This window comes from Humulus lupulus, chromosome 2 (genome assembly GCF_963169125.1).
Source record: "Humulus lupulus chromosome 2, drHumLupu1.1, whole genome shotgun sequence".
NCBI classification, from domain to species: domain Eukaryota; kingdom Viridiplantae; phylum Streptophyta; class Magnoliopsida; order Rosales; family Cannabaceae; genus Humulus; species Humulus lupulus.
In genome coordinates this window covers 179,476,893-179,503,565 of record NC_084794.1, presented here as the reverse complement: position 1 = coordinate 179,503,565, position 26,673 = coordinate 179,476,893, and the positions used below count along the sequence as shown (strand labels likewise).

The 26,673-nt window shown below is 40.4% G+C and overlaps 1 protein-coding gene and 1 non-coding gene across 2 annotated transcripts; one reads left to right on the top strand and one right to left on the bottom strand.

Moving 5' to 3' along the window:
• Positions 1–2,029: 2,029 nt before the first annotated feature.
• Positions 2,030–2,896, bottom strand: LOC133814960 (uncharacterized). The gene has a single exon (XM_062247861.1). The coding sequence runs from the start codon at positions 2,894–2,896 to the stop codon at positions 2,030–2,032; it is 867 nt and encodes a 288-aa protein (XP_062103845.1).
• A 2,253-nt stretch (positions 2,897–5,149) lies between these two features.
• LOC133820220 (small nucleolar RNA R71) lies at positions 5,150–5,255 on the top strand. The gene has a single exon (XR_009886645.1). It is a non-coding gene; the product is annotated as a small nucleolar RNA R71 (small nucleolar RNA).
• The last annotated feature ends 21,418 nt before the right edge of the window (positions 5,256–26,673 follow it).

Genomic DNA, 26,673 nt, shown 5'->3' with positions numbered 1-26,673 from the left:
CCACAGCTTCATCGAGGTGCTGGCAAAAAGACTCCCACTTCCTTGCCTTGATATTATCAGCTAGCCAAGATGGAACACCCGTGAATGGAGTCTTTGTAGGCAGAAAACCTCTCTCGGGATAGATATATTTAAGTTGAATAAAATCGTCAAATATCTGCCTTGCTTCTGGGAAGAGAATCTCTCAAGTGAACTGAGATCCTTAAAACCTTTTTTCGGGCCACACTTCTGCCTTGGACGAGACATATTTCAGTAATAACAATGGCAAGCTACAGCTTTCAACAGGGGTACACACACACAGTACCAGCCAGGAAAATACTCAATAATTCACCTCCAAATAATCAAGAATACGCAGCAAAAATGCTAGCTGACCCCCAAGCAAAATAACAAACCAACATAATGCACCCAAATGCCTCAGAGAAAACAAAACCTAGTAAAATAGAGTCAATATGAAAGAAACGCCCAAACCTGAGTTACCCACGATGGAAAAATATTTTTGAAATGTCCTGTGCTGAAAGATGAGTGGAGTTCAGGGCTAAGCTTGGAGGAACGAGGGGAAAACGGACGAGGGGGCGGAGCTCAGGCAGCGGGGTCGACTTCCTCGGTGAAGTGCTTGGACGGGGTCTATTGGCGGCGGAAGGTGGGGCTGGGCGAGATAAGTGTGGGATGGAGATGGGGGAGGCAGAGCAGATGAATCGTGGCTGGGGTGGGCGATAACAGTGAAAGAAAAAGAGGGAATGGGTGATGGATTATTCTTATATATTTTTTAATTGCTTTTAATGTCTCTTTTCCTTGTTTTTGTTTTTTTCTGTTCGTTTTTCTCTTACCCAGCCAAGCCCATTCCAAAGAAAACTTGAGACTTCACCAGAAATTCTGACTCGCCAAAGAGGTCTGCTTGCTAAATTTCATGCTGTAGCAACCTGGAACATTATAATAAACTTGCTTGCCAAAATTGAATTTCTTCCCCAAGCTGAGAAAATCAATAACTTTCAACCCACCAATCCGAAGCTACAATGATGGGCGCGGTGATAAGAGCCTTTTTTTTAAGTCACAAATGCTTCTTGACACTCCTTAGTGAACTCAAATGCTCGATTTTTCTCAAGTAAGGAGCAAAGGGGCTTATAAATCTTTGAAAAATCTTTTATAAACCTCCTATAGAAGCTCGTGTGCCCAAAAAAGTATCTAATCCCCTTGACTGTAGTAGGTAGTGGTAATTTTTCAATGACTTCCAACTTTTCTCTATCCACTTCAATTCCCTTGCTAGAAATTTTATGGCCCAAGACAATGCCTTCTTGTTCCATAAAATGGCATTTTTCCCAATTGAGTACTAAGTTGGTTTCTTCACATCTTGCCAAGACTTTCTCCAAGTTAGCCAAACAAGTGTCAAATGACTCACCAAATGCTGAAAAATCATCCATGAAGACTTCAAGAGACTTTTCCACCATATCTAAAAAAATTGCCATCATACAACGTTGGAAGGTGGCAGGAGCATTGCACAACCCAAACGGCATCCTTCTAAAGGCAAAGGTGCCATAGGGACAAGTGAATGTAGTCTTCTCTTGGTCCTCCGGAGCAATAGAAATCTGATTATAGCCTAAATACACATCAAGAAAACAATAAAACTCCTTTCCCGCCAACCGATCAAGCATTTGATCAATGAATGGCCGTGGGAAATGGTCCTTCTGTGTGGCCTTATTCAGCTTTCGATAGTCCATACAAACACGCCACCCCGTCACTGTTCTTGTGGGAATCAACTCATTATTTTCATTAGCCACCACCCTGACTCCACCTTTCTTAGGAACACACTGAATCGGGCTGACCCAAGAACTATCCAAAATTGGGTAAACAATTCCATAATCGAGCCATTTAATTATTTGTTTTCTCACCACTTCCTTCATGATAGGGTTAAGCCTTCGTTGCTGCTCAACATAATTATTAAAACAATCTTCCAACAAAATGTTATGAATACAAAATGAAGGACTTATACCCTTGATATCCGCCATGGTCCAACCAATGGCTCTTGTGTATTTCTTCAACACATCAAGCAAAAACGTTCATATTCAGCTCCTAACACTGTTGAAATAATCACGGGCAAAGTCTCGTTATCTCCCAAATAAGCATACTTCAAGTGACTAGGCAAGGGCTTCAATTCTAACTTTGGTGGCTCTTGAATAGAGGGCTTAGGACGCTTGAAATTCCCTTCTAACAAGTCTAGAGACTCAAAAGGCCTTCGAAATTTAGTAAAGGGCTGCTGTAATTCTACCCATGTAACTTGGGTTTCCTCCTCTTCACTTAAGTCTTCAAGTTCTTCAAGTGAACTCACCCCCATTCCATCTTTAAAAACTTCTTGGTGGAACTTTTCAGCTGCAAGTGACTCAATTACACTCAACAGAGAGCATTCCTCAACCTCATCCGGAAACTTCATAGCATTGAACACATTAAAAGTCACTTGTTGGTCATTCACCCTCATAGTGAGCTCTCCTTTTTGCACATCAATTAAAGTCCTCCCGGTAGCTAGAAAGGGCCTACCCAAAATAATAGGAACATCTCTATCCGCCTCATAGTCAAGAATTATAAAATCGGCCGGGAAAATGAACTTATCAACTTGCACTAGAACATCTTCAATTTTTCCTTCTAGGTCAGCCATAGAACGATTCGCCAATTGCAAAGTGACGGTTGTTAGCCTTGCTTCTTCAATTCCCAACTTCTTGAAAATAGACATAGGCATTACGTTAATACTAGCTCCTAAATCACATAAAGCTCTACCCACATCTCTTCCACCAATAGAACAGGGAATGGTAAAGCTACTCGGATCCTTCAACTTAGAAGGAATTTTACTCTTCAACATGGCACTACAGCCTTCCATCAAGGCCACCGTTTCAAACTCACCAAGTCTCATTTTCTTAGTCAAAATGTCCTTACAAAACTTTACATAATTTGGCATTTGCTCCAAGGCCTCCACTAGTGGTATATTGATATGGAGTTGCTTCAAAACGTCTAAGAACCTTTGGAATTTGCCATCTTGTTACTGTTTTTGAAATCTTTGAGGAAATGGTGGAGGTGGCTTGCTCAAACACTTTTCTGCCGCAGATTGCTGAATGGATGTTGTAGCATTCTGGGTAAATTCAGCATCTGAACTTGCGGACTTTTCACTCTTCTCTTCACCAATTTGGATTGAAGTGGGCTCGTTTTTTCGCTTATCTTTCTCCCCATTTAACTCCAGATTTTTCCCATTCCTCAAAGTCACCACTATTGACTGTGTTTTTAGCCAACGACGTGAGAACGTCAAAAACGATAAACCTTCAAGAGAATTTAAATGATACAGACAGTTTTATCAAGAAAAGTAAATAACACAGGAGATTTTATAGTGGTTCAGCCCCGATCAGTCTGTAATAACCTAATCCACTTAGAGTTGTGATTATATATCTGTACTCAAGATCAGATGGACTGAGCCAATTGAGTTTCTTCAGTACAGATTACAAAAATACAAGAATCCTTTCAAATACCAGCACTTTCTCTCTCTAGAATACTCAGACCCAAATTTTCTCTCTCTAGAATACTCAGACCCAAAGTCTTGAAAGAAGAAGCAGAAGCCCCTTTCTGATCCCATAAGCCATATATTTATAGGCTTAGGATCATACATCTGATATCCCCTAGAATCGGGATATTTTATTCTTTTTATTACATTTAAATTACAAAAACATTCAAAATGTAACAAAACCCCCAATTTGTGGGAAGAATGAGAGATTCACGCGCGCCAAGACCGGTTCTTGTTGAAGTTGTTTCTGGGAATCTTGACTTAGTCCTCCTCTAGCTAGTTGATCCACCTCACCTCCACTCTGGTCGATCATACACATGCTGGTCGGACATACACTTCCTGGTAGGAGTTGTGCATGGTGGTAGGACATGCACTCCTCTCCTCTAACATGGCACTCTCCTTTAGCATGCCATTTCTTTATTTGGACAACCATGCACTTGTTGGACATACGCATAAAGACCAAACTCTTGGGCTCGCCTCGGACCACACCCTTGGGATCTCCTAGGATGCACTCTCCTTAGCTCTCCTAGGATGCACTCTCCTTAGCTCTCCTCGGACCACACCCTTGGGATCTCCTAGGATGCACTCTCCTTAGCTCTCCTAGGACCATACCTTTGGGATCTCCTAGGATCAAGGTGCACTTGTCTTGGTTATGACATCTTTCAAGCAGTCCAAATTCTTCGTCAGTCTACTGGGTCACTTTATCACAACTCTGAGGAGTCAATGTATTTATTGACTATTAATGTGTCTTCTACTGACCATGTACTGCCATTTGTCACCTCTATTGCCACATCATCAATCTCCATTTTTGGGGATAACAACCACTTTGCACTGTTCTTTGCCATCCCTCCTTAGATTTTCGGTGTCACTAGGCAAGGTGCCTTGCGGCCTATTCCTCAATTCATTAGCCAATTGCCCCATTTGAATCTCAAGGTTTCTCAAGGAGGCTGCTTGGCTCTGAATCACAGCATCATTCTTGACCATATATTCTTTCATTAAACTCTCCAAAGAGCTTGATTGAGATACTTGAGGCAGAGGAGGTTGTTGCACTCTTGGTGGTTGTTGAGAAAACCCCGACGGATATGTTGGCTTGCCTTACATTGGTGCTCCACTTGAACTAGCTCCTTGACCCCCCCCCCCCCCCCCAATGAGAAATTGGGATGTTGCCTCCACCCCGGATTGTAAGAGTTTGAATATGGGTTGTTATGGTTGGCATTTTGATTCCCCACATAGAAAATCGAGGCGGGATTTGAAGGACAACTCTCAAAAGTGTTTCCATCTCCACAATAGACACCAGACACATTGGCAACTTGTCCCATAGCAGCTGGTTGTACCATTCCCCCCAAACTCATGTTCTTGAGAAGGTTAGTCATTGATGAAACTTGAGCGGTCAAAGCAGTCAATGCATCCACTTCAAGTACATCCGCTACTTTTCGACTTGTTGAGGCTCTGACATTGGACCATTGATAATTGTTGCTAGCAATCCTTTCCAAAATCTCATAGGCTTCATTGTAGGACTTAGAGAGAATAGCCCCATTAGCTGAAGCATCCAACACCATGCGAGTGGAAGAATTGAGCCCATTATAGAATGTTTCCATTTGTATACAATGCGAAATCCCGTGGTGCGGAAACTTCCTCAACAATTCTTTATATCTCTCCCAAGCTTCACAAAAGGATTCATCTTCTAGCTGCTGAAAAGACATGATTTCATTGCGAAACTTGGCATTCTTGGTAGGAGGAAAGTACTTCATCAAGAATTTTTCAGCCAACTCATTCTATGTAGTCACCGAGTCGGGAGGAAGGGTGTTGAGCCAAGCTCTAGCTGGATCCCTCAAAGAGAACGGGAACAACTTCAACCTTCAGGCCTCTTCACTTACTCCTTGTAGCTTGAAAGAATCACTCACTTCCAAAAATGAACGAAGGTGGAGATGAGGATCTTCCGTTGGTAGCCCACTAAATTGACCACCGTTTGGAGCATTTGGAACATGACGGGATTTAACTCGAATTGGGCTGCTTGGATTTCGGGCCTCACAATGCTTGGATTGAGCTAATTAAACATAGGGGCAGCATACTCCCTTATGGCCCTCTCTCTATCATCAGCCAAAGCAATGGTGTTAGCAATATTATGGGCATCCCCAACCCCTTCAATCTCATCAGCCATATTGAAACGAGCCCTTCGTTCCCTTCTTCTTCTTCTAAAAGTGCATTCAATTTTAGGGTCAATTGGAGCTAGTTCAAGGTCTTCTTGCTCATTCATGCACTAAAGTATTCCTGAAAATTAACAAAACCGAGCAAACAAGATTAGAACAACACAAAAAAATAAATTGCAAAATAATTGATATTACACAAATTTTTAATTTCAATCCCCGGCAACGACGCCAAAAACTTGTTGTGAAAATTATATATGCAAGTGTACACAGTCCAACACAAGTAATATAATGATAAGTGAATCGTCTCCATAGGGATTGGTATTAAAAAGTTCAATGTAAACACCAATTAATTGTAACTTAGAAATTTAAGAAACTGAATTGAGTGGTTGTTGAAACTAAAATAAAATGAAAGAAATTAAAATATGCTTAAAATTAACCACAGTTTCTAGAGTAATAACAACAAGAAGAATTATCAATGGAAAAATTGGACTTGAATAGCTAAATCCCCCTATGTCAAAAACGGCCTAGAATGCTATAGCTTTAAATTTAGCAAATCGCACCAGAGTTAACTAGAATTCCCAATATACTCACTAGATTTTTCCAAAGCTCGTGAATATAGTTCTACCATCCAATTAAATATATTCCTATATCAGATCAGACTTAAAAACACAAATAAAAGCACCAATTCTCAAAAGTTATGCAAGGTCAGTAAAAAACACCTATTCTACTCACTAAGAACAACCTAACAATTGTTATGCTCTTGCATCATTCAAGTACAAACTACTACATTCAACCTTTCCATAATTAAATCTAGCTTAATAATCTGCCATTGTTGGCCAAACAATAATCATGAACAACACTTGAATGAACAATGGTGAATTTACGTAAATATGCATTTAAACTTTAATAACTATGACATAGGGTTCTTTAACCATTCAAGTCTCAAAAAGCTTAGCTCATAGCCAAATTAGTATCCAAAATCTGAAATAGAAAATTGATATCCATGGGTCCTAAAATAGCTATTCGAAATTAGAAAATACAAAAATTAAAGAAGAAGAATTGAGATAAATCCGATATATATGATGTGTGAATCCTTCTTGTCCTTCTCGTTCTCCTTCAATGGTTGTACTTCCTTTTTTTCCTTCTTTTTTTTTCTTCTGATGATAAGTCTTCAATGGCTGCCACACTCACAGATACGGCTGGTACTTCTCCTTTTTCCCCAATTAGGGTACAAAGAATGATGCCTCCAAAATTAGTCAGCCCACCTTCTTTTTCTCCACTTAGGCCCACTAATTTGGACCACCCTTCTGTCCAAAACACTCCAGCTGGCTTCACTGCTGAACCCTTACCACCTTAGTACGAATTAAAGAAAATGACACAGCTAGTTTTAATATTCCACGCCAGCAATTGAGCTCCAACATGCTGCAGCATGAATTTTAGCAATCTGGAAATTTTCAGCTTTTGCTTCCAAACCAAACTTCTAATTTTTCTTCTTCAATCCTTCCATGGATCGCTTGATTCCCTTTTTACACAGAAAACTAGAACAAGATTAGTTATTTAATTTCAATTTAAACCAAAAACATTGCAAGACTCCAATATTAGATCAACTAATTATATAGATAGATAACAACTTAAAATTAACAAACAAACACCAAAATCATCACTCTTTTTATGCATAATTAAGTTTAAAAGTCAAATAAATAACTCTATATTATAGAGTTATCAATGCCTTAAGCTTTTTCCTACGGACCGACATTTGTACAACAATGACACCCTTGGGATCTATACAAAAGAATGATTGGTATTTATTTAACTTCAAAGGAGTCCTAAGGATCGCCACTCATGAAATATGTTTTTCCATATCTTGTAAATGGAGAAAAGCACTCGCTCCATGAATGTCACAAAGGTGACACACACAAAAAAAAAAGAAAAAAAAAAGGAAAGAGAAGAGTCTAGAAGAACGCCCAAAGGCCTCCCTTTAGACTAGGGGGCAAGTGTGGACGCCAAAAATCCACCAAGGAAAAATGGGTCAGTCCCTTATTGAAATAAATGGCTAAGGGTCACTTAGTCATTCCATTGGGGTCGCACCTATGGGTCTCACAAGACCAGAATTTAAGAAACACTCCCATGTCGTGAGACCCTCAAGGGCGATGTCGCGAGGCCAACGTGCAAGGATATGTCACGAGGACCTCAAGGACTTGATCTGTTTGCCCATTTCTTGAGGCGCCCCCTACCTCGTACAACCATCTCGCAAACTGCCTTCCTCGCACATCCATCTCGCGAGGCGCTCCCTACCTTGTACAACCATCCCACAAACTGCCTACCTTGCACATCCATCTCGCAAGGCGCCCCTGCCTCGTACATCCATCTCGCGAGCCGCTGGCCTCATGCAGCCACCTCACGAGGTGCACCAGCCTCATATGTCAGTCTCGCGAACCACGATCCTCACAAAACCATCGCGCGAGGCACACCAACCTCGTACTTCGTCTAGCGAACCACAGCCTCGTACAGCCATCTCGCGAGGCACACCAGCCTCATACATTCGTCTCGCGAACCACGGGCCTCGCGCAGCCATCTCGCAAGGTGCACCAGCCTCGTACAGTCATCTCGTTCACCGCCTTCCCCGCGCACGTCTTGCGAGGCCATGTCGCGAGGGTCTCATGTGCCTAACTCGTATGCCTAGCTCGCGAGGCACCCCCACCTCATGCACTATGCCACCAAAGGACAATGGGCCTCACACCTAAATATCATCGAGGAGCTACGAGGAGACTGTACGAGGCTGGTACACCTTTGTCTATGCAAGGCCCGACACCCCTCTATGCATCAAGGAGACCCAAGCTACCCAATTGAAGATTCCATAAGTCATTCAACACTTAGCCGAAGTTAATGAAACTTGGAGCAATGGTGTGTCTTGGACATGTAAGAACTACCATCAGGTACATGGTGCACATACGAGCACAGGATGTACGACTATGTGGAGGACAGAGGCGTGACTCTGACATCCATATCATACATGTAGTAGTGGTACGAATTAGTACGAAGAATGGAGGCACTACTTGCATGTCTCTGACCATATACCAGAGCCGACATTGCAGCCTCCTGCACCACTACATCTAGTGCCACCGTCCTGACAATGTACTTATGTATAATTTTTTCCCCAGGACCACAATGTATTAGGAGCCATTAGAGCTCCACTATAAATAGACCTTCACCCTTCCAGCAAAGGGGTTCGAAAATTCATTGTATACTCAGGCTATTAAGCAATATACGAATGTTTACACCATTTTTTATCTGCACTTATTTTCCCTTAAGTCTATTCTAGGTTCTTACTAAGCTTTATGTTTTCCGACCTAACATCCTTGACGAGTTCTCACCGTCAACACCTAGTTACCTAATTTTGAGTCGAACATGATTCTTTTGTTGTTTGACACTTATTTTGAGCCTATTTGAAACTTTATTATTTATCTTTTCTTTTGATATACCATGAGCATATGAAAAGTGATGGGGGGAGGATTTGTAATTGGGTTAATGTGGCAAATTGTATCAACAATAGAAAAAATATATATATTTAGAGAGAAAGAGAGAGAGAAAAATATTGACAAATGAACTACACTCCAAATAAGATTATAAACAAATAAGTTTGGGGGAGTGTAGTATCATCAGAAAATGAAAAAAGAAAAAAAAAAGAAAATTAAAACGTATGAATTCTCTCAAAGTAGGAAATTTTGGGATTGTTTGTGGGTTTTCAAGTTAAGAAAGATTGGTTTGTTTGAGTTGCATGCTTATGGTATATGTGAGTCTAAAAGACATTTTTTTTATTTACGTACCTGAGCCTAAGCCTTCCGTTATAAGCTAAAAAAGTCATTTTGTTTCTTGAGCATGTGTTATCATATTAGGGGAGAATGATGAATTATGCAAGCATAAGAAGTACTTGGTTTTGATGGAATGATTTGGTAGATTTGACATGTATATTGTATTGTGATTGTGTGTTATTTGCGGGTTAAGGTAGATTGGTGTAGCAAGGATTGAAGTTGATTACTAAATGAATTTTGCTGAAATTCTGGATCAAATGTAGTTGAAAAATTCTAAGCTTGTATTGCATAGTGTTTCTTAGGTTGAGTCTTGTTAGGTTATAACTCAATTCATGTGTGTTGGTTGGTTTGTTTTAAAAAGTGTAAATAGTTTTACTCGAGGACATGTCAAAGTTAAGTTTATGGGAGTTTGATAGACTAGTTTTTATAGTGTTTTAGAGGGATGTTTTAGGGAATTTTTGAGCTTATTTAGTTATGTTTGTGTCGTATGACGTTTTTGTTGCCTGTTTTTGACAATATTTCAGGATTTATGGAAAATTTGATAAATGGACTGAGTTTAGCCTTGAAAATATGTGATTTGGTGAAAAAAAATACATTTGAGACGCGGCGCTGCGATTAGACAGAGACGTCAAATTCTGAGAAGTTGAGGGTCGCGACCCTACCTTTAAGAGTCGTGACGCCATTAGTTGGAGAATTAGGGCTGTGACGCACATGCTTTAGAGTCACGACGCTTGTTGAGGCAAAGACGAGATGATTTCGATTCTTGGACACGGGTAGCAGCGCTTCATTATGGGGTCGGGGCACCTGAGGCGATTAGAGTGCGAATTAGTCCATTTTAAGCAGGGGAAAAGTGGAATTTCACATTCAAAACACCACAAACTATTTAAGCATCATTATGATGATTTTTTTTAAAAAAAACCTAAGGAGAGACTCTAGAAAATACACTGTGGAGGCAAAAGCTTGGAGATCAAATAGTTTCTATCATTCTTTTTCTTCTTCTTCTTTTTCTTTTTCTTCTTCTTTTACTTTCTCTTGTAGTGATGTTTATATATAGTTTGATGGATTTGATTATGTTTATCATGAACTAATTTCTTATTTATGGTGTTAATGGATTCTTCTTGAAACCCTATGATTATCTAATGAAGTTTTTATGAATTTCTTATCAATGTTGTGAATTACTCGTCTTGTGATTAATTGGCCACTAATTGCATGATTTATATGATTTTAACCTTAGATTTGAGAAGTGAAGGATAAATATGCTAAAGTAAAATAATCATAAATTTATATTGGACGAGAGTACCTGTATGATTTGTGTAGCTTAGGGTTTACATGTTTAATGCCCGCGATATGTTAATTTACCATAGAGATGTAGGATATTTGCTTATTGTAGAGAGTTATAAGTCCTAATAAGAATATAATTTAAAATTGTAAGTTGTCACAATAGAGATAGGAATTCTTAAATTCACATTAGAGAGGCATGGGTGGATAATTGATGAAGTTAATAATTCTAATTCTTATTCCAATTAATTAATATTTTAATATTGAGTTCTTTATTGTTTTGGTTTATTGTTTTATTTTGTTTAGTTTTAGTAAAGTCTATATTCATTATTCGTCAAAACAATAAGAAATAAAGATTAATTATTGGTAATTAATAACAGTCCTCATGGGAGCGATTATCTACTTGTTACTTTAACACTTGCTATGATTTCGTATACTTGCGTACATAATTTCCACACAAAAATCACAAGAAACCGCTGAAATTTCTGGGTTTTTTTTGCAGTGGCGCCACAGCTCAAGTGGGTGAGCATCGCGGTGCAAATGCATCTTATTTAGGCTCTAAAAAGCTCTCCGACTTCAGTGGCACCGTGGCCCTTTGGGAGGGCATCGTGACTCAAAATAGGTGTTCTTTAGGTGCCTCGGCACCAACCCTGTTTAGGTCGCGATTTTCGGGTTTCATATTTAGACCATAACTTTTGACCCCGATGTCGGATTTGGACGTTATTTATATGGTTGGAAAGCTTGTAAAAAGCTCCACATTCCTAGAACATAAGCCAATGAGATCACACTTGGATCATTTTTCCACCATTGCTGGAATCTACGTATGAAAACTGGCTTATGCACATAGAGCAAATTGTTTTCTATGCTTATTAGCATTGATTTGTCTATGGGTGATCGGTAAAATCTATATTCGGCAACCATTCAAAAAGTGGGCCAATAAAAAATTGTATGGAATGTGGGTCGTGAAGGCGGGGTCAATTTGAGGGAGCGATACCCACTCTCCAGGTATAGGTCGTGAGCTTGGAGCTGGGAGACACGCCTCGCTCGATAGAGACTCTCGGTAGGGCCGCTCGACACAGCTGTGAGATGATTTATGTGTTTGAATTGAGCATGTTTATAAGCTGTGAAATGTTTTAATGGTTTAAATGTTTGGAATGGATATGTTTATAAATAGCAACATGTGATAATTGTTGTTTATATTGAATGTGGTTATTATTATGCCTTGTTGTGGGGTTTTCTTACTGGGCCTTGGCTCATGTGTGCTTTATGGTGCGTGTAAGGGCAAGCTAAAGGTAGACCAACCATGAGTTGGAGGGCTTTGGAGCGGTGCTTACATATGCGGACTGCTCGGCCGCCACGGTCGGGATATTTTTTAGGGACTTAGGGTATAAGTCCAGTTTTGCAGCTTAGGCCGGCTATTTTTCTAACCATGGTTGTAACTGCTTTTTATTTAAACTCTTTTTGCGATCCCTTGTAAATATTTTAAGTTTTATTGAAAAGTTTATTCCTTTGGGCAAAAAAAATTAGTACCTAATCTTTATTTAAATTCAATTACACTTTTGAGTCAAAATGACTCGCTTAACGAGTTAAGCACTATTTTAAACACATAGTGTAATGGTCCTGGATTAGTAGGGCATTACATTTACTTTTTTTTTTAGGTCTATTTACATCCTTTTTTGCTATCAACTAATTAAATCAAGCTTAAAAAAATTCAAGAAGAACACAAAGATTTTACATGGTTCGAGTTATTAATTGACCCTAGTCGACGAGTGACTTGTATTAGGACTTGGGAAGCTTGGGGATCTCAAGCTTCCATGGAGTTCAAGCAGCATATTTGGAATACTTTGAATACAAAAGTGGGGATTCAATCTGGGATCCTTTATAAAGTGTACAATAGCCCTATTTATAGATGGCTAAGGGCAATTAATTCCCTTACTGGGGATTTATTACAAATCTTCTCCCTTAATGGGATATTAATGCTAATAAATGTACATTCCTCTAATTATTGAGCTAGTGGGCCTTGGCCCAATTATAAGATTACAACCTGCAAATTTTTGGCGTAGCACATCCTTGCTAGTGTCAGGGGGAAATTGCATGTTTTCCCATATCTAGCGGCATCGTGAGACATCCTACTTGTCACTCGTACGGACTCGACACCACAACTTGGGTAACAGTAACATGTCAGGAAGTTGCCTGTGGTCCAAAGTCTCTATGCTTGACACCTGACACTATACTCCAGGGCCGAAGGACGGTTCTCGTAAGCCCAGAGGACTGGAGCAGAGACAGAGAGGGTATCATAACTTTAGTCCTTAAGGTGTAATTCCCCGAGAACATCCTTCTCCAGAGGCAGTGCACGATCAGGACGGATAGGCTTGCCCTCCGAGGAACTCTAGACGAGCTCACTAGGGCTTCATTATCTTTCATGAACCTTAATTAGTCTCTAATGATTGCCACATGTCACAACATGTGCCCCCCAAGGACAACATGTGAAAACACAGACAACATGTGCCCCCCAAGTCTTCACTCATCCTCGGACAGTAGAGACTTAGATCGAGAGGAGTAATCTTAAGGGAAGTATTCTAGGAGAATGTTTGGGCTTCTCGAGGCTTGCTACCCACAAAAAGGTGATGCCACGTGTCGAATCCCTATTGTTGGGCCCATTAATTTGTGCCATTTAAGGAGGGGTCTTGTCCACACCCAAAACATCTATTCCATACTTGAGGTGCCATTTCACATTGTACCTGAGGCATCCATTTCGGACATTTTTATCATGATCTGTGCCTTGATAATCGGGAATGCTGGATCACTCTCGAGTGCCTACTTCCTAGGTGATCGACGGTCTAGGATTGATTACTTCCCATCCAAGTTCAAGAGTATAAATTCAAAACTTGGCATATCATATCATTTATGTTAACATTCGAAACTCACCCCATTTCAAATCTCAGAAAACCCTTTTGTCAAGAACACGTTCTTCAGGCTCCAAAATTCTTCACTGGCGACCCTAGAAGGTTGGAGAGAAGCAAGATACTTCTGGGTAAACCACACCAAGTATCTCCACGTTCGAACCAGACTAAGCACTTACCAGAGTTTCATATCGAGTAAGTCATCTTTTTTTTTAAATTTCTGTTCATGTCGATTTCTGGGTTGATGTTTAGCCTCTTAGGGATTTTAGGATTTATAGGTCATTCTTTGACCTCTTCTAGGTTGTATAGGTTTTTGGTAGTGATTAAACTAGCAAAAATGGAACATTCACGCTCTTTGGTGTTTTTTTGGCATTCTGGGTACTTGACCGAAATTTGGAAATTTCCAGATTCTGGTAAATTTCTTGACTTTCCGGTGGAGTTCTCTGGGAGCCAATCTAGGGTTTCGGAGACACTCATTTCCTTAGAAAATTCTCTCCTCCTCCCATCCCATCAGTAGTTGGGGAGACTTCAGGAGTGGAGATCCAGGAAACGGAGAACCAACCCTGCCTCCTTGTGTATCCGGGGAAATATGAAGGGGTGATGCTCGAGTGTTTCTAAGCGATGCTTGAGCATTTCGGGGCATTGATGGAGGAGGGAAATAAGGCCTTACACAAGACCGCAGAGGCTCTTCGCCAGCTGAAACATCCCAGAGAAAGGCCAGTGAAGCCTCCTAGAGGTTGCACGGAGCTGGAGACCCTATTTTTCGCCAAGCTTGGAGACGTGGTTGCTCCACTGACAGCAGAACTTCTTTAGGGAGTCAGCTCAACAGTGTGTGATCTGACTACCCGCAATTTTTCCCAACTAGGTGATAGTAACGAGGCATCCCTCATCTCCTTTTGACAATATGCCACCGTTCAGGTAAGTTAGTTCTTTCCACCAGCTATCCCTTTCCTATTGTTTTGTGATACAAATTGATCAATCGATTGGCTAGAATCTTAATTGGCACTAGCCTGCCAATGCGTTGGAGACATTATGATGGAAAAATCCTACAAACTTTGACGAGCCCAGTCCAGGGTGGCGGCACTGAAGGAGAAAGTGAGGGTGCCACCGGAGGAGCTGACCCGCCTGCGGCCATCACTAGAGGCGGAGCAAGCCCGTACCCAAGAGTTCAAGGAGACATTTGTGAAGGCAGCTGAAGAGCTCTAGGCTTCCAAGGACAAGGCCTAGAGAGCCAAAGAGGATGTTGTTAAGGCCATATAGGATGCTTCGTGAGCCATGGAGGAAGCAACTAAAGATCTTGTTGAAACCACAAAGGCACTCGACAAAGCCCGGGCTAGCGAAGACAAGGCTCTCCAAGCTGTGGAGAAGATCAAGTCCCTCCAGTGGGAAGTGGACGTCTTTAAGGAGGAGGTCGACACCATCGCTGAGAAAACTTTCTACGTGGCCTGGTTCCACAATCCTAAGATGGTCTTGGAGTTCATCGAAGAAGCTGACAAGACTCGGTTGCTTTTTAAGGAACACTTGCGGACGGCAAAGGCTGCCAAAGCTGCCAATGTCGCGACCACAAAAGCTGGCGTAGCTCTAGAGGCAGACCCCATCATCGACATCATCAAAAAATTCCCTCTCGGTAGTGTAACGTCCCAAATTTGCTATGAAGGATGAGTGCCTTGATTACTATGCCAAGAGGGCATAATCGGATTTATATGTGGAATTAATTGGATATATGTGCTATTATGCGATATAAATGGTTTATATGGTAATGTGAACATTTATGGATGTTTATGTGTATTAAATATGCATGCGAGCCTATTTTTGTAAATTGGGGCATATTTGTAATTTTTGACCCGTTGAGGGTATATTTGTAATTTTTGACCCGTTGAGGGTATATTTGTATTATGTATGCGTTATGAGTGAGACCCCAGTGTTATGGGGATAGATTTGAGATGTGTGTTCCAAGGCGATCCTAGTGAGTGGATTAGCATAATAGTCACAACGGGGTTAAATACCCGGGTCAGGGTGAGCCTATGGGTATTTTGGTAATTTAGTACATTGACAGGGTTTATTGGGTAATGGGAATATATTTGTTAATTGTTTGGGTATGTCAATATTATTCAGGAATTTATAGGGCTACTCGAGGATTAGTGGGAAATGTGGTTTGAAGATGATTTCGCCCTTGGGAGCATTAGGGAGTAAGTTTTGATCAAGGGACATTTTGGTATTTTTGTCCAAGGGATAGACTCAACCTTGGAGTAACTTAGCCACTTAGAGACTTTAGGAAACTTTTAGAACTAAGCAGAACAAAATAAACACTCAATCATCTCTCTCTCTCTCTCTCTCTCTCTCTCTCTCTCTCTCTCTCTCTCTCTATTTTCGGTTCTCTCCCTCTCCCTTGAGGCACTTAGGATTTTCTTTGAGCTTTTGAAGAGGAAATCTTGGAGTTGAGGGCTTGGAAGTGTTCTTAAAGCTAGGAAGTAAAGGAGTGCAGCTAGGTTTTAGATGGATTTATGGGATTCCCTGGGATCACTGTCTCGTCAAGGAATTGAGTGTGCTACAGGATTAAGGCAGAGATAGAACTGATATCAGAGACATCATGAAGAATGGCACTAGCTGAGCATAAAGAATTAAAGGTTAGTTGAAGGAGTTATTTGACTTGAGGGTTGATCAGACGAAGCATCTCATCATGGAACATGTTAACACCATTTGTTAAGAAGAAGGCCCAGTCTGCGAGAATGTGTACCGCATATGGATAGCCGAATAAAGTAATTGCCAATAATAGGTGTCCATTGCCAAGGATGGATGACTTTTTCGTCAGGTTGCATGGTAGGACAATGCTCTCAAGAATTGACCCTCGATCTGGTTATTACCAATTGAGGATCAAGAAAAGAGACATTTCAAGGATTACCTCTCGCACCAAGTATGATATGATGGGTTTTTAGTGAAGGCCCTTAAACCGACCAATGCTCCACCGCCCACATAAATTCAATAAGTAGAGAGTACAAGGATGATTTGGACAAGTCGTATCTCGATCGATCAAGAATGTTTTGGACTAGTTCCGGTTAGAAACAGAGCACGAGTAACATTTTCATTGATATTACCAAGGCTGAGGAAGCAGAGATTAAGGTTCCAGAAGGGATAGGTTCTGATTTCTCTAGATGATATTAAAGGTCATTATAGGAAATGATGGGATTGTTTATGATTTAGTTAAGACAGAATCCACAAGGAATTGACTAAAGGAACGCCTTAGGGGTTAGAAGCATGGTGAGACTGGTAAAACACATCAGCTTTTACTTGAAGCATCTTCGAGGATTGCCATACCCTTGACTGATGTAACATAAGAACCTAAAGTTTGTCTGAATGGATAGTCACATACGGGAATTTTAGAACTTGAATTAAAAGTTGATTAGCATGCCATGGTATTAGAATATGCAGGTGATGGACTGATACAGGAGGACGGTACGGTGGACACTGTCCTTGCTTAATATAAAGAGCTAATAGTGTGCTGCGTCAAGGACTAGGGTGCGCCTGTATGTAGACTGAAAATGTGATTGTTGTGTAGATTGAAAGTGTGATTGTTCTAGCTTCACGATGGATAAAGGAATAAGGATATAGATGCTCTACATGGGACTTGGAGTTGACAGTAATGCTGGATAGCCACAGTTAGGGTGAGGAGACGACACTTATGGAAAATAAGTACGCACACTAGCATGAATATTAATGCATTTTGTCAACAATAGGGGGTTGACCATGAGACAAAGGCACTAGTGGGAACTAGTGAAGGACTCACATTGAAACCCTTTATTGCTCAAAGAAAACCAACGTGGAGGTCGACATCTTGAGTTAGAAAGGTCTGTGTCAGTGGTATGATTCTCGATGGATTACAATAAAGTCAGAGGAGGTAACGAACGAGATTGGTATAGAACCTGTGATTAATAATTAGAAGATATACCTCTACGAACAATGAAATACAAAAAGAAGATCTTGTAGGAATGGCTATGGATCCTACCTTTTTAGCATGGATAGGTTAAGATATGAGGATCGGATAAATGATATGATGGATGGTAGCGTCGAAATAGGGATTCTGGATGAGTTTTATACTACCCCTTATGATTATTGTACCCAAAAAGTTTTAATGGGTGTTAAGACCTAAAATTTATGTATCGGGAGGCGCACAGCCTAACCTTTTAGCAAGTGAGAGATTATAATCAGAAGCCAGAAAGGCTATTGCGACTCTAGGACATCCTAGAGTTAGTATGGAGGGATATAGTTATGGACCAAAATGGTGGATCACCTCAGATTGTAGGTGAGATGAGTGGATATGAGAAGTGGTGACTTAACATAATAGATTAGCACACTTTGGTTTATGTGAGCGAGTTATCATAGGAATAAGTATATGTGAAAGGAGACCATACATTTCCGTGGGACACTGAAGTTGATAGTGTATGATTGAGACCCTATATTTCCCAAGTTCTAAAAAGGGTCATAGAGGGTGATGAGTATAAGATTGGGATTTGGAATTATTGGTTACCTTCATAAAGACTGATAACCTGAAGGAACAACTCAGACTCTAAATATTTCACTTCGAATATGTAAATTTTAGGAACATTGAGGCAAGTACGACACCTGGATTGGATTGTCACAATGATGAATGTAGGTCGATGGCTAGAGTGACTATGAATAAGACATTGTGAGATAGGAATTAAGAATTTTTTATTAAGGGGAAATGAGATGAGAGACAAGAAGTATTCTGGTTCAGAATTGATTTGGATGATCAATGAAGTTATTAAGGATTGTTCGAGCAGGAGTGTCTGCTTTATTAAAAAGACATAAGAGTTCGCAAATTTAAATATGGGAACGTGGAGTTCCAGGATTGGAGACTTTGTTCTTCTCTGAGTATTGTGGACTAAAAAGGATAAGATAGTTTGGGAAAGAAAGCGGAGTTTTGACTCTAGATTGATAAGACTTATGAGATCCTATTAAGGATAGGGTCAGGGGCCTACAAATTAGCCTTAACCCAGTATGGGTAGAGGCTCATAAGGTGTTGCTGGTGCCAATGTCTAAGAAAGGATGTTGAGTACTACCCCTCATTGGTTGAAGCGACCCTGGAATTTCAGTGGAACTTATTGTTTAAGGAAAAGCCAGTGGAAATCCTGGATAAAAGAGATAAAGCCTTACAGAATAAGAATGTCACTCTAGCGAGGTTGTTACAGGAGATATCAAGGTAAAGGACTTGACTCTTAAGTTATAGTCAGATTTGTGGGATTATTATCCTGAGACGTTTGAATAAATTTCGAGGATGAAATTTCGATGAGGGGATAGTTGTAACGTCTTGAATTTGCTATGAAGGCTGAGTGCCTGATTACTGTTCCAAGAGTGCATAATCGGATTTATATGTGGAATTAATGGGATATATGTGCGATTGTGCAATATAAATGATTTATATGGTAATTTTAATAGTTATGCATGTTTATGTGTATTAAATATGCATGCGACTCGTGTTTATAAATTGGGGCATATTTGTAATTTTTGACCCATTGAGGGTATATTTGTATTATATATGTGTTATGAGTAAGACCCCAGTGTTATGGGGATATGTTTGAAATATTTTGTCCAAGTCGATCCTAGTGAGCAGATTAGCGGAATAGTCACAACAGGGTTAAATACCCGGCTCGGGGTGAGCCTAGAGGTATTTTGGTAATTTAGTACATTGACGGGGTTTATTAAGTAATGGGAATTTATTTGATGTTTATTTAGGTATGTCGTGATTATTCGGGAATTTTTAGGGCTACTCAAGGATTAGCGAAAAATGTGGTTTGAAGATGATTTCGTCCTTGGGAGCATTGGGGAGTAAGTTTTGATCAAGGGACATTTTTTCTTCTTGGCAAAGGGGAAGACTAAACCTTGGAGTAACTTAGCCACTTAGAGACTTTAGGAAACTTTCAGAACTAAGCAGAACAAAATAAACACTCAGTCTTCTCTCTCTCTCTCTCTTTCTCTCTCTCTCTCTTTCTCTATTTTCGATTCTCTCCCTCTCCCTTGAGGAACTTAGGAGTTTCTTTGAGCTTTTGAAGAAGAAATCTTGGAGTTTAGGGCTTGGAAGTGTTCTTAAAGCTGGGAAGTAAAGGAGTGCAGCTAGGGGTTCAAATTTGTCCAGCTAATATAAGATTTACTTACTTTGTTTTGCTGAATTTTTTATGAGTTAAGTTTTTCATGAGTTTTTATGTTTGTGATTAAGTTATGGATTGGAGTAGAGTTTTGGCTTAGATCTTGCTGTATTTGTGTTGTCATAAGAGTATTACTGAGGTTTTGGGACTCAATTGTGGCTTGGGTTCTTTCTTAGGATGGTTTTTGATAAGTTTGGCTCTGGAAAAACGCAGGGAAAATACTAGAAAATATGGGTTTCGAGTTCAAGTAGCGACGCTGTTAGCACCGCGTACTGTGTACATGTTATGGCTTGGTGGTTTTTTGAAATCGTCTAAGTGCCACAGTGTTGATTGGGGTGTGTCGCGACCCGTGTCTCCCAAGAGAGAGCCCTGATCTCTCTAACTTGTAGCGTGGCGCAGCCCCTACGCTTGAGTCGCGGCTCTAATGTAGAGAAATAGCCAAAACAATTTTTAGAGCTCGGGAACTCAAACCTAACAGCTCGGGAAGGATTCTACTACCTGGTTTAATAGAATTTGAGGTCTCGGGGGCTAGTATATTGTTCCAAAGCTTTTAATTGGTTTAGGTTTTGATGGTTATTCATTATTGCATTGTGACTAGATTGTACCGCTTAGGCTCGGGATTAAGGATCGTGCTCGAGATCACTTTATACTTTCAGCTCGGGACTTGAGGTAAGAGAACTGCACCTGTGTTGTGATCGGGGCTCGGACCCCTATTAATAAATATTAGTATGACTATGACTATATGTGAGAATATGGTTGTAAATGTATTTGAGAATGTCCGGTAGTGCATGCTTTTATATGTTGCATCTGATTTCGTGTTGTGCAATATTTATGTGATTATATATATTCTGAAGGCTGGTCTAAAGGGTCGGGGCTGATAGCAAGCGTGCAGAACGCAACCCGACCTAAGCATTCCAGGGTCAACTATAAGTCTAGAGGACTCGACCTAAGGGAGCTGGGCCTGAACGTTATACAAATAAACAGAAGTGTTGATTGCACTTAACTAAATGTATTGAATGTTGAGATGTGTTTTATTGAGCAGATTATTACTACTAAGATTATTTCTTATATCTTATTTTTTATTGAATTAGTTGGTTTAAGTTTACTATTTATAAACTATTGCTCATATGTACCTGTTGATTAAGTTTCTTGTTGTGCCTTGGCTCACGGGTGCTATGTGGTGCAGGTAAGGGAAAGGGAAAGTCGGACCATCCATGAGTTGGACAGCTTCAGGGGCGGTGTGTACATATGCAGCCTACTCGATCGCCATGACCGAGACAGCTTGGGAGGAACTAGGGTTGAACCCTGTTTTGCCTCTTAGGACGACTAATTTGTATTCCATTTGTCTTTTATTAGTCTGTAACCACTTTTTGGGATCCTGTGTATATACTTAATATTTTAATGAAAAATAATTACTTCGTTGATCAAAATTTTTAATACCTAACCTTGATTTAGTCTTTAATTACAAATTTAAGTACAAATGACTCGCTTAGCGAGTTAGGCACTATTTTGAACACACAGTATAATGGTCTTGGCTAACCAGGGAGTTAAAACTTGGTATTAGAGCGGTCTAGGTTTAAGGGTTCCTAAAGATTGGCTAGGCATGTACACTCGCCGCTAAAGATAAGCTCGACTTATGGTTTGGTATCTAATAATGTGACTATGTGTTTAATTTTTTAAATTGAACCTATGTGCCTTATCTGCATGCTAGAATAGAGAGCATGATGTATATAAATGTATTTTGTGGGAGTAGGGCTTGATAATTGACGCATGAACGTTATAGACTTATGTCTTGGTATGCATATTGTATGTGGCTATTGTGTTTTTTGGCCCTGCCCATTGAATAGTTCTAGATATGAATATCAAGCCTGATAGGTTATGTCATTAACTGCAGATAGATTCAAAAGTTATGTATCCAAGGTAGACAATTGGACCAGGCATTGTTAATGTCGGGATTGAGGATGATAGTTGGGGCAAGAACCCTCCATCTACCCCTGGAATTGGCAACAGATGTTTGCTGGCATGTAAGAAAGATTGCAAAATAAGGAGGAAGAAATTAGGTGGTTGAGACAGCGGTATCTATCAAGGAACGTTGCTCCGTATGTTTTGACAACAATGGCACCAGTTTTGGTTCAGGCTGAGGGTGGAAATAGATGGGAACTATTGTATGAAAGATTCCAAAAGTATTATCCTCCATTTTTCGAAGGAGGCTTGGATCTGTTCAGAGTTGAATAATGGATGGGCATGATTAGCTCCATCCTTGACTATATGGGAGTGGTAGGCAATGATAGAGTGGCTTCTGCCACGTATATGTTGTGGGAGGATGCCCGAACATGGTGGGAAATGGTATCCTAGACCCAGAATGTTGTCATGATGGGTTGGGAGGAATTCACACAATTGTTCAACGAGAGGTACTACTGTGACGTAGTTTGAATTGCAAAGACCAATGAGTTTATGGACTTTGTTCAAGGTAGTAAGACAATGACAGAGTATGTCAATGAATTTGATGGGTTGTCCAAATTCACTTTTGATTTGGTATCAATGGATGTGGCTCGGAAGGAACGATTCATTCAAGGATTGACCTCTGGGATAGCCCAGAGAGTTAGGATCACTCCAGTACATGAGATTTCTACCTATGCTCAGGCAGTAGGGAGGGCCCTCGCTATAGAGGATGCAGGAAATTAGACATGGAGTGAGAGTGTCATAGGGCAGAAAGCTCAGGCATTGATACCCCATTTGCGGGATCATGTAAGGGCAGAGGCCCTAGTAACCAGAAAAGAACCTCTGATAGTTCTACTACTCCTGGTCCTGACATGAGGGGTTATAGTATACAGGGTGGCCGCCAGCGCGACAATTGGTCTGGAGATGTTATCCAGTATGCACTAGGTGCAGGAGACGCCATCTGGGAGAATGTCAAGCGAAGGCATGTTTTCTATGTGGAATAGTTGAGCACTTCAAAAAGGATTTCCCAAGATCAAAGAAGGGAGAACCAAGGAGTGTAGATAGCTCGACTCCAGCTTGAATGTTTTCCTTAATGCAGTCAGAGCTCGAGGTTAGTCCCTCTGAGGCGACAGATTGGCTTTCTAGTTCTCGTTCTTTTATATTGTGCTGATTGAGTCTGGTGTTACGTATCTCTTAGTAGAGACATAGATATGTGGTACATACTATATGATTATTATGCTATGGGGCCTTAGATTATAGTTTCTGCCGGGGAAATTGGTGATTTCCAAAAGATGGGTTAGAGTATTACTGGTAGAAAATTAGCAATAATATTTGATTGAGCTGGTTATATGATGATTTTGGTATGATCATGAGTATAGATTAGTTTGCCAAATAAGGGACAATAATGGACTGTAAGAAAGGATGGTGACTTCTGAGTTTGAAAGGATAGGACCCGGTTGCATTTATGGGATGCCTAACTATTGTGGTAGGTGCCACTAGGGTTAAATCAGTTATATCAAATGAAAAATGGATCGACCAGTGAGGTTTCAAATAGGTTTACTAGGATTCGCTAGGATCGCTGTCTTAAAAATTGACAAGGTTTTTCTTCCAACTTCTAACGTAATGCGATAGTAGGGAAAATATCGATTTATTATTCCTCCACTTGTCCACCATATGTGCGCCTTAGTTGTAACATCCTCCTAATCCTAGACCATTACACAGTGTAATTTAAATCGGTCTTAACTCGCTAAACGAGACATTTGGACTTAAACCGTGTAATTAAAACTAACCACAGGTTCAAGTACTAAAAATTTATGTCAAAAGTCAACCATTTAATTAAAAGAGTTTGACTTCAATACATGGGATCCCAACACAGTTTAAAACAGTTACAAACCAAAAATATATACACATGCTGACATAGGCAGCAAAATTAGGGTCCAACCCTAGTTCCAACTGATAACCTCGGCCGTGGCAGATGAGTAGGCCGCATATGTACACTGTGCCTTTGAAACTCTCCAACTCATGGCTGGTCCAGCTTTTCCTTTCCCTTACCTACACCATTTAGAACCTGTGAGCCGAGGCTCAGCAAGAAACATAATCATGCTTATAAGCAGTACATTATCAGATCATAGATTCATGATAAACATGCCTAGCAGTAATAACCTAACTCATGCATGCAACTAATCCATATAAGTGACTATAAAGTCACATTAGGGCATATTTCCCAATCTCTCATCTAACTAGCCTTAGAGCTGGCCAAGCAGGTCTGATGCTTAACATTCCAGATGACCCTAGGGGCTTCCAAGCGTATATATCGCTTCTGGGTTGGCTTAACCCTATCAGCCAGCATTTAGCACGATGTTGTCGCTCTCAACCCATAAACCGAGCCTTTGAACCCTCGACTTATAAGCCAAGTCCCTTAACCTTCGACTGATAACTCGAGTCTTTTAATTTTCGACAGATAAGTTGAGTCTTTAACCTTCGACTGATAACTCAAGTCCTTAACCTTCGAATGATAAGTTGAGTCTTTAACCTTCGACTGATAAGTCGGGTCTTTAACCTTTGACTGATAAGTTGAATCTTTAACCTTCGACTGATAAGTCGAGTCTTTTAAACAGATATGTCTTTGACTATTAAGCCAAGCTCTTCATCAGATAACAAAGATAAATCCTCAGCTTATAAGCTGAGCTTCCCAATCAAATATACAAACAAGTAGTTATTTTATAACACAGGTGAGAAAATCGCATTTAACATAAAACATTCTTAACATAGTAATAATCTTGTACTATAACCGGGCCAAGCCCTAAACACAGACCGGGTGCAGTTTTCTTACCTCATATCCCAAGTAAATAGTGTTTGACGACCCTCGAGTACGGTCCTCTCCTCCCGAGCCTAATGGTTCACCCTAGTCACAACCACAACAATGAATAACTATCAGGAAATGAACTAATAAGGCCTCCGAACCAAGACCTAGCCTCCGGGACCATGCATTCTACTAACCCAGGTAGGAGAATCATTCCTAAGCTCTTAGGTTTGGGTTCCTAGCTCCCAAAACCCAATTTTTCTCATTTTCCCTATTAGAGCCACGACGCCCTACAATTAGGGTCACATCGCAACTATTCTAAGAGTCCCCGAGCCCAAACCACAAGACACGCACCATGGCACAACCCGCCTGGCACCGTGGTGCCAATGCGGTTCGAGGCACCTGCTTGTCCCTCTGAGTTCCTAAGGTCCACAATGCCAAGGAACAAGGTCTCGACGTGACATAGCGAACTCAGAAAACTAATGATTTTATGAATCGAAAACCCTCCAAAAACCATCCCAAAACATGGATTTCACCTATTTAGACCATAATAATGGTCCTAGCAGCTCAGATATATCAAAACCAATCTTCAAACTCAATCTAAACCTCATCAAACCCAAAATTCAATCAAGCTCTAAAAACACTAAAAAAAAAATAGAACTCAAACTCAAGAACTTGAATTACCTCTGTTAAACGTGTTTCCCTAGTCGATTCCTAAGCTTCCACAGCTTCCAACTTGCCTTTAAAACTCAAGAGTTCTCAAAGAATCTCACTTGGAGAGATAGAGAGAACGAGAGAGAGATATATATATATAGAGAGAGAGAGAGAGTAGTATGTTGCTCTATTTTTCCCATGTTTCATGAAGTAATAACCTCAGCTGCACACTAGACTAAGGGTCCAAAAAGACCAAAGTTCCCTCAAGGCAACACTCCTCTTAATGCCCCTCGAGGGAGCAAATGTCAATTACACTCCCATCTCACGTAATACTTGAAATTCCCGGTTAATTCTGCTAAACCCGAAATATCACTAATTTCCCCCAAATTATGACTGATACTCAAGTGAGTCTCAATAACCCACCAAATAACAAGAATATCCCTTAGCTCACTCGGAGCCGGGTATAAATTCCCTGTTGTGACTAAACTGTTATCTTACTCGAAAGGATCGAATCCTGCCAAATATCTAAAATATATCCACATAATAATGTGGTCTCACTCACATATTATCATATAATTACAATTAGACCCTCAACGGGTCAAAATTACAAATATGAACCTTTAAATAAAAGCGAGCTTGTTTCGCATATTTAAAACACTTAAACATGTATAATCATCAATAGAATAATATAACACATGCAATTCACATAATCGCATCAATATCCCATTAATTCACATAATATTCCAAAATTGCCCCCTAGGTCCCTAATCAAGGCACTAAGCCATATTAGGAATTTCAGGATGCTACAACTATCCCCTACTTACAGAAATTTCTCCCTCGAAATTTACCTAAATAGCTTAGGATACTAGTTCTGCATGTCTGACTCTAATTCCCAGGTTGCTTCCTCGACCTTGATGTTCCTCCATAATACCTTAATCAAAGGTATGGTTTTGTTCCTCAATACTTTGTCCTTTCAATCCAGAAGCTGAATTGGTTGCTCCTCATAGGACAAATTTGTCTGTAACTCCAGATCTTTATAACTGAATACATGAGTTACATCTGACACATATTTATGAAGCATCAAAATATGGAATACATTATGAACCCCTGACAGGGATGGGGGTAAACCTGTAGGCTACTTAACCAATCATTTCCAGGATCTCAAAAAGTCCCACGATCCTAGGGCTCAGCTTGCCCTTCTTCCCAAACCGCTTCACCCCTCTCAATGGTGAAACACTGAGGAAAACATAGTCCCTGGCCTGGAACTCTACATCCCTACGCTTGGGATCAACGTAGCTCTTCTGTCTACTCTAAGAAGCGAGCATCCGAACTCTAATCTTCTCAATAGCCTCATTGGTCATCTGAACTGCTTCAGGACCCAGATATTTTCCCTCACCCATTTCATCCCAATGGATGGGTGATCTGCATTTCCTACC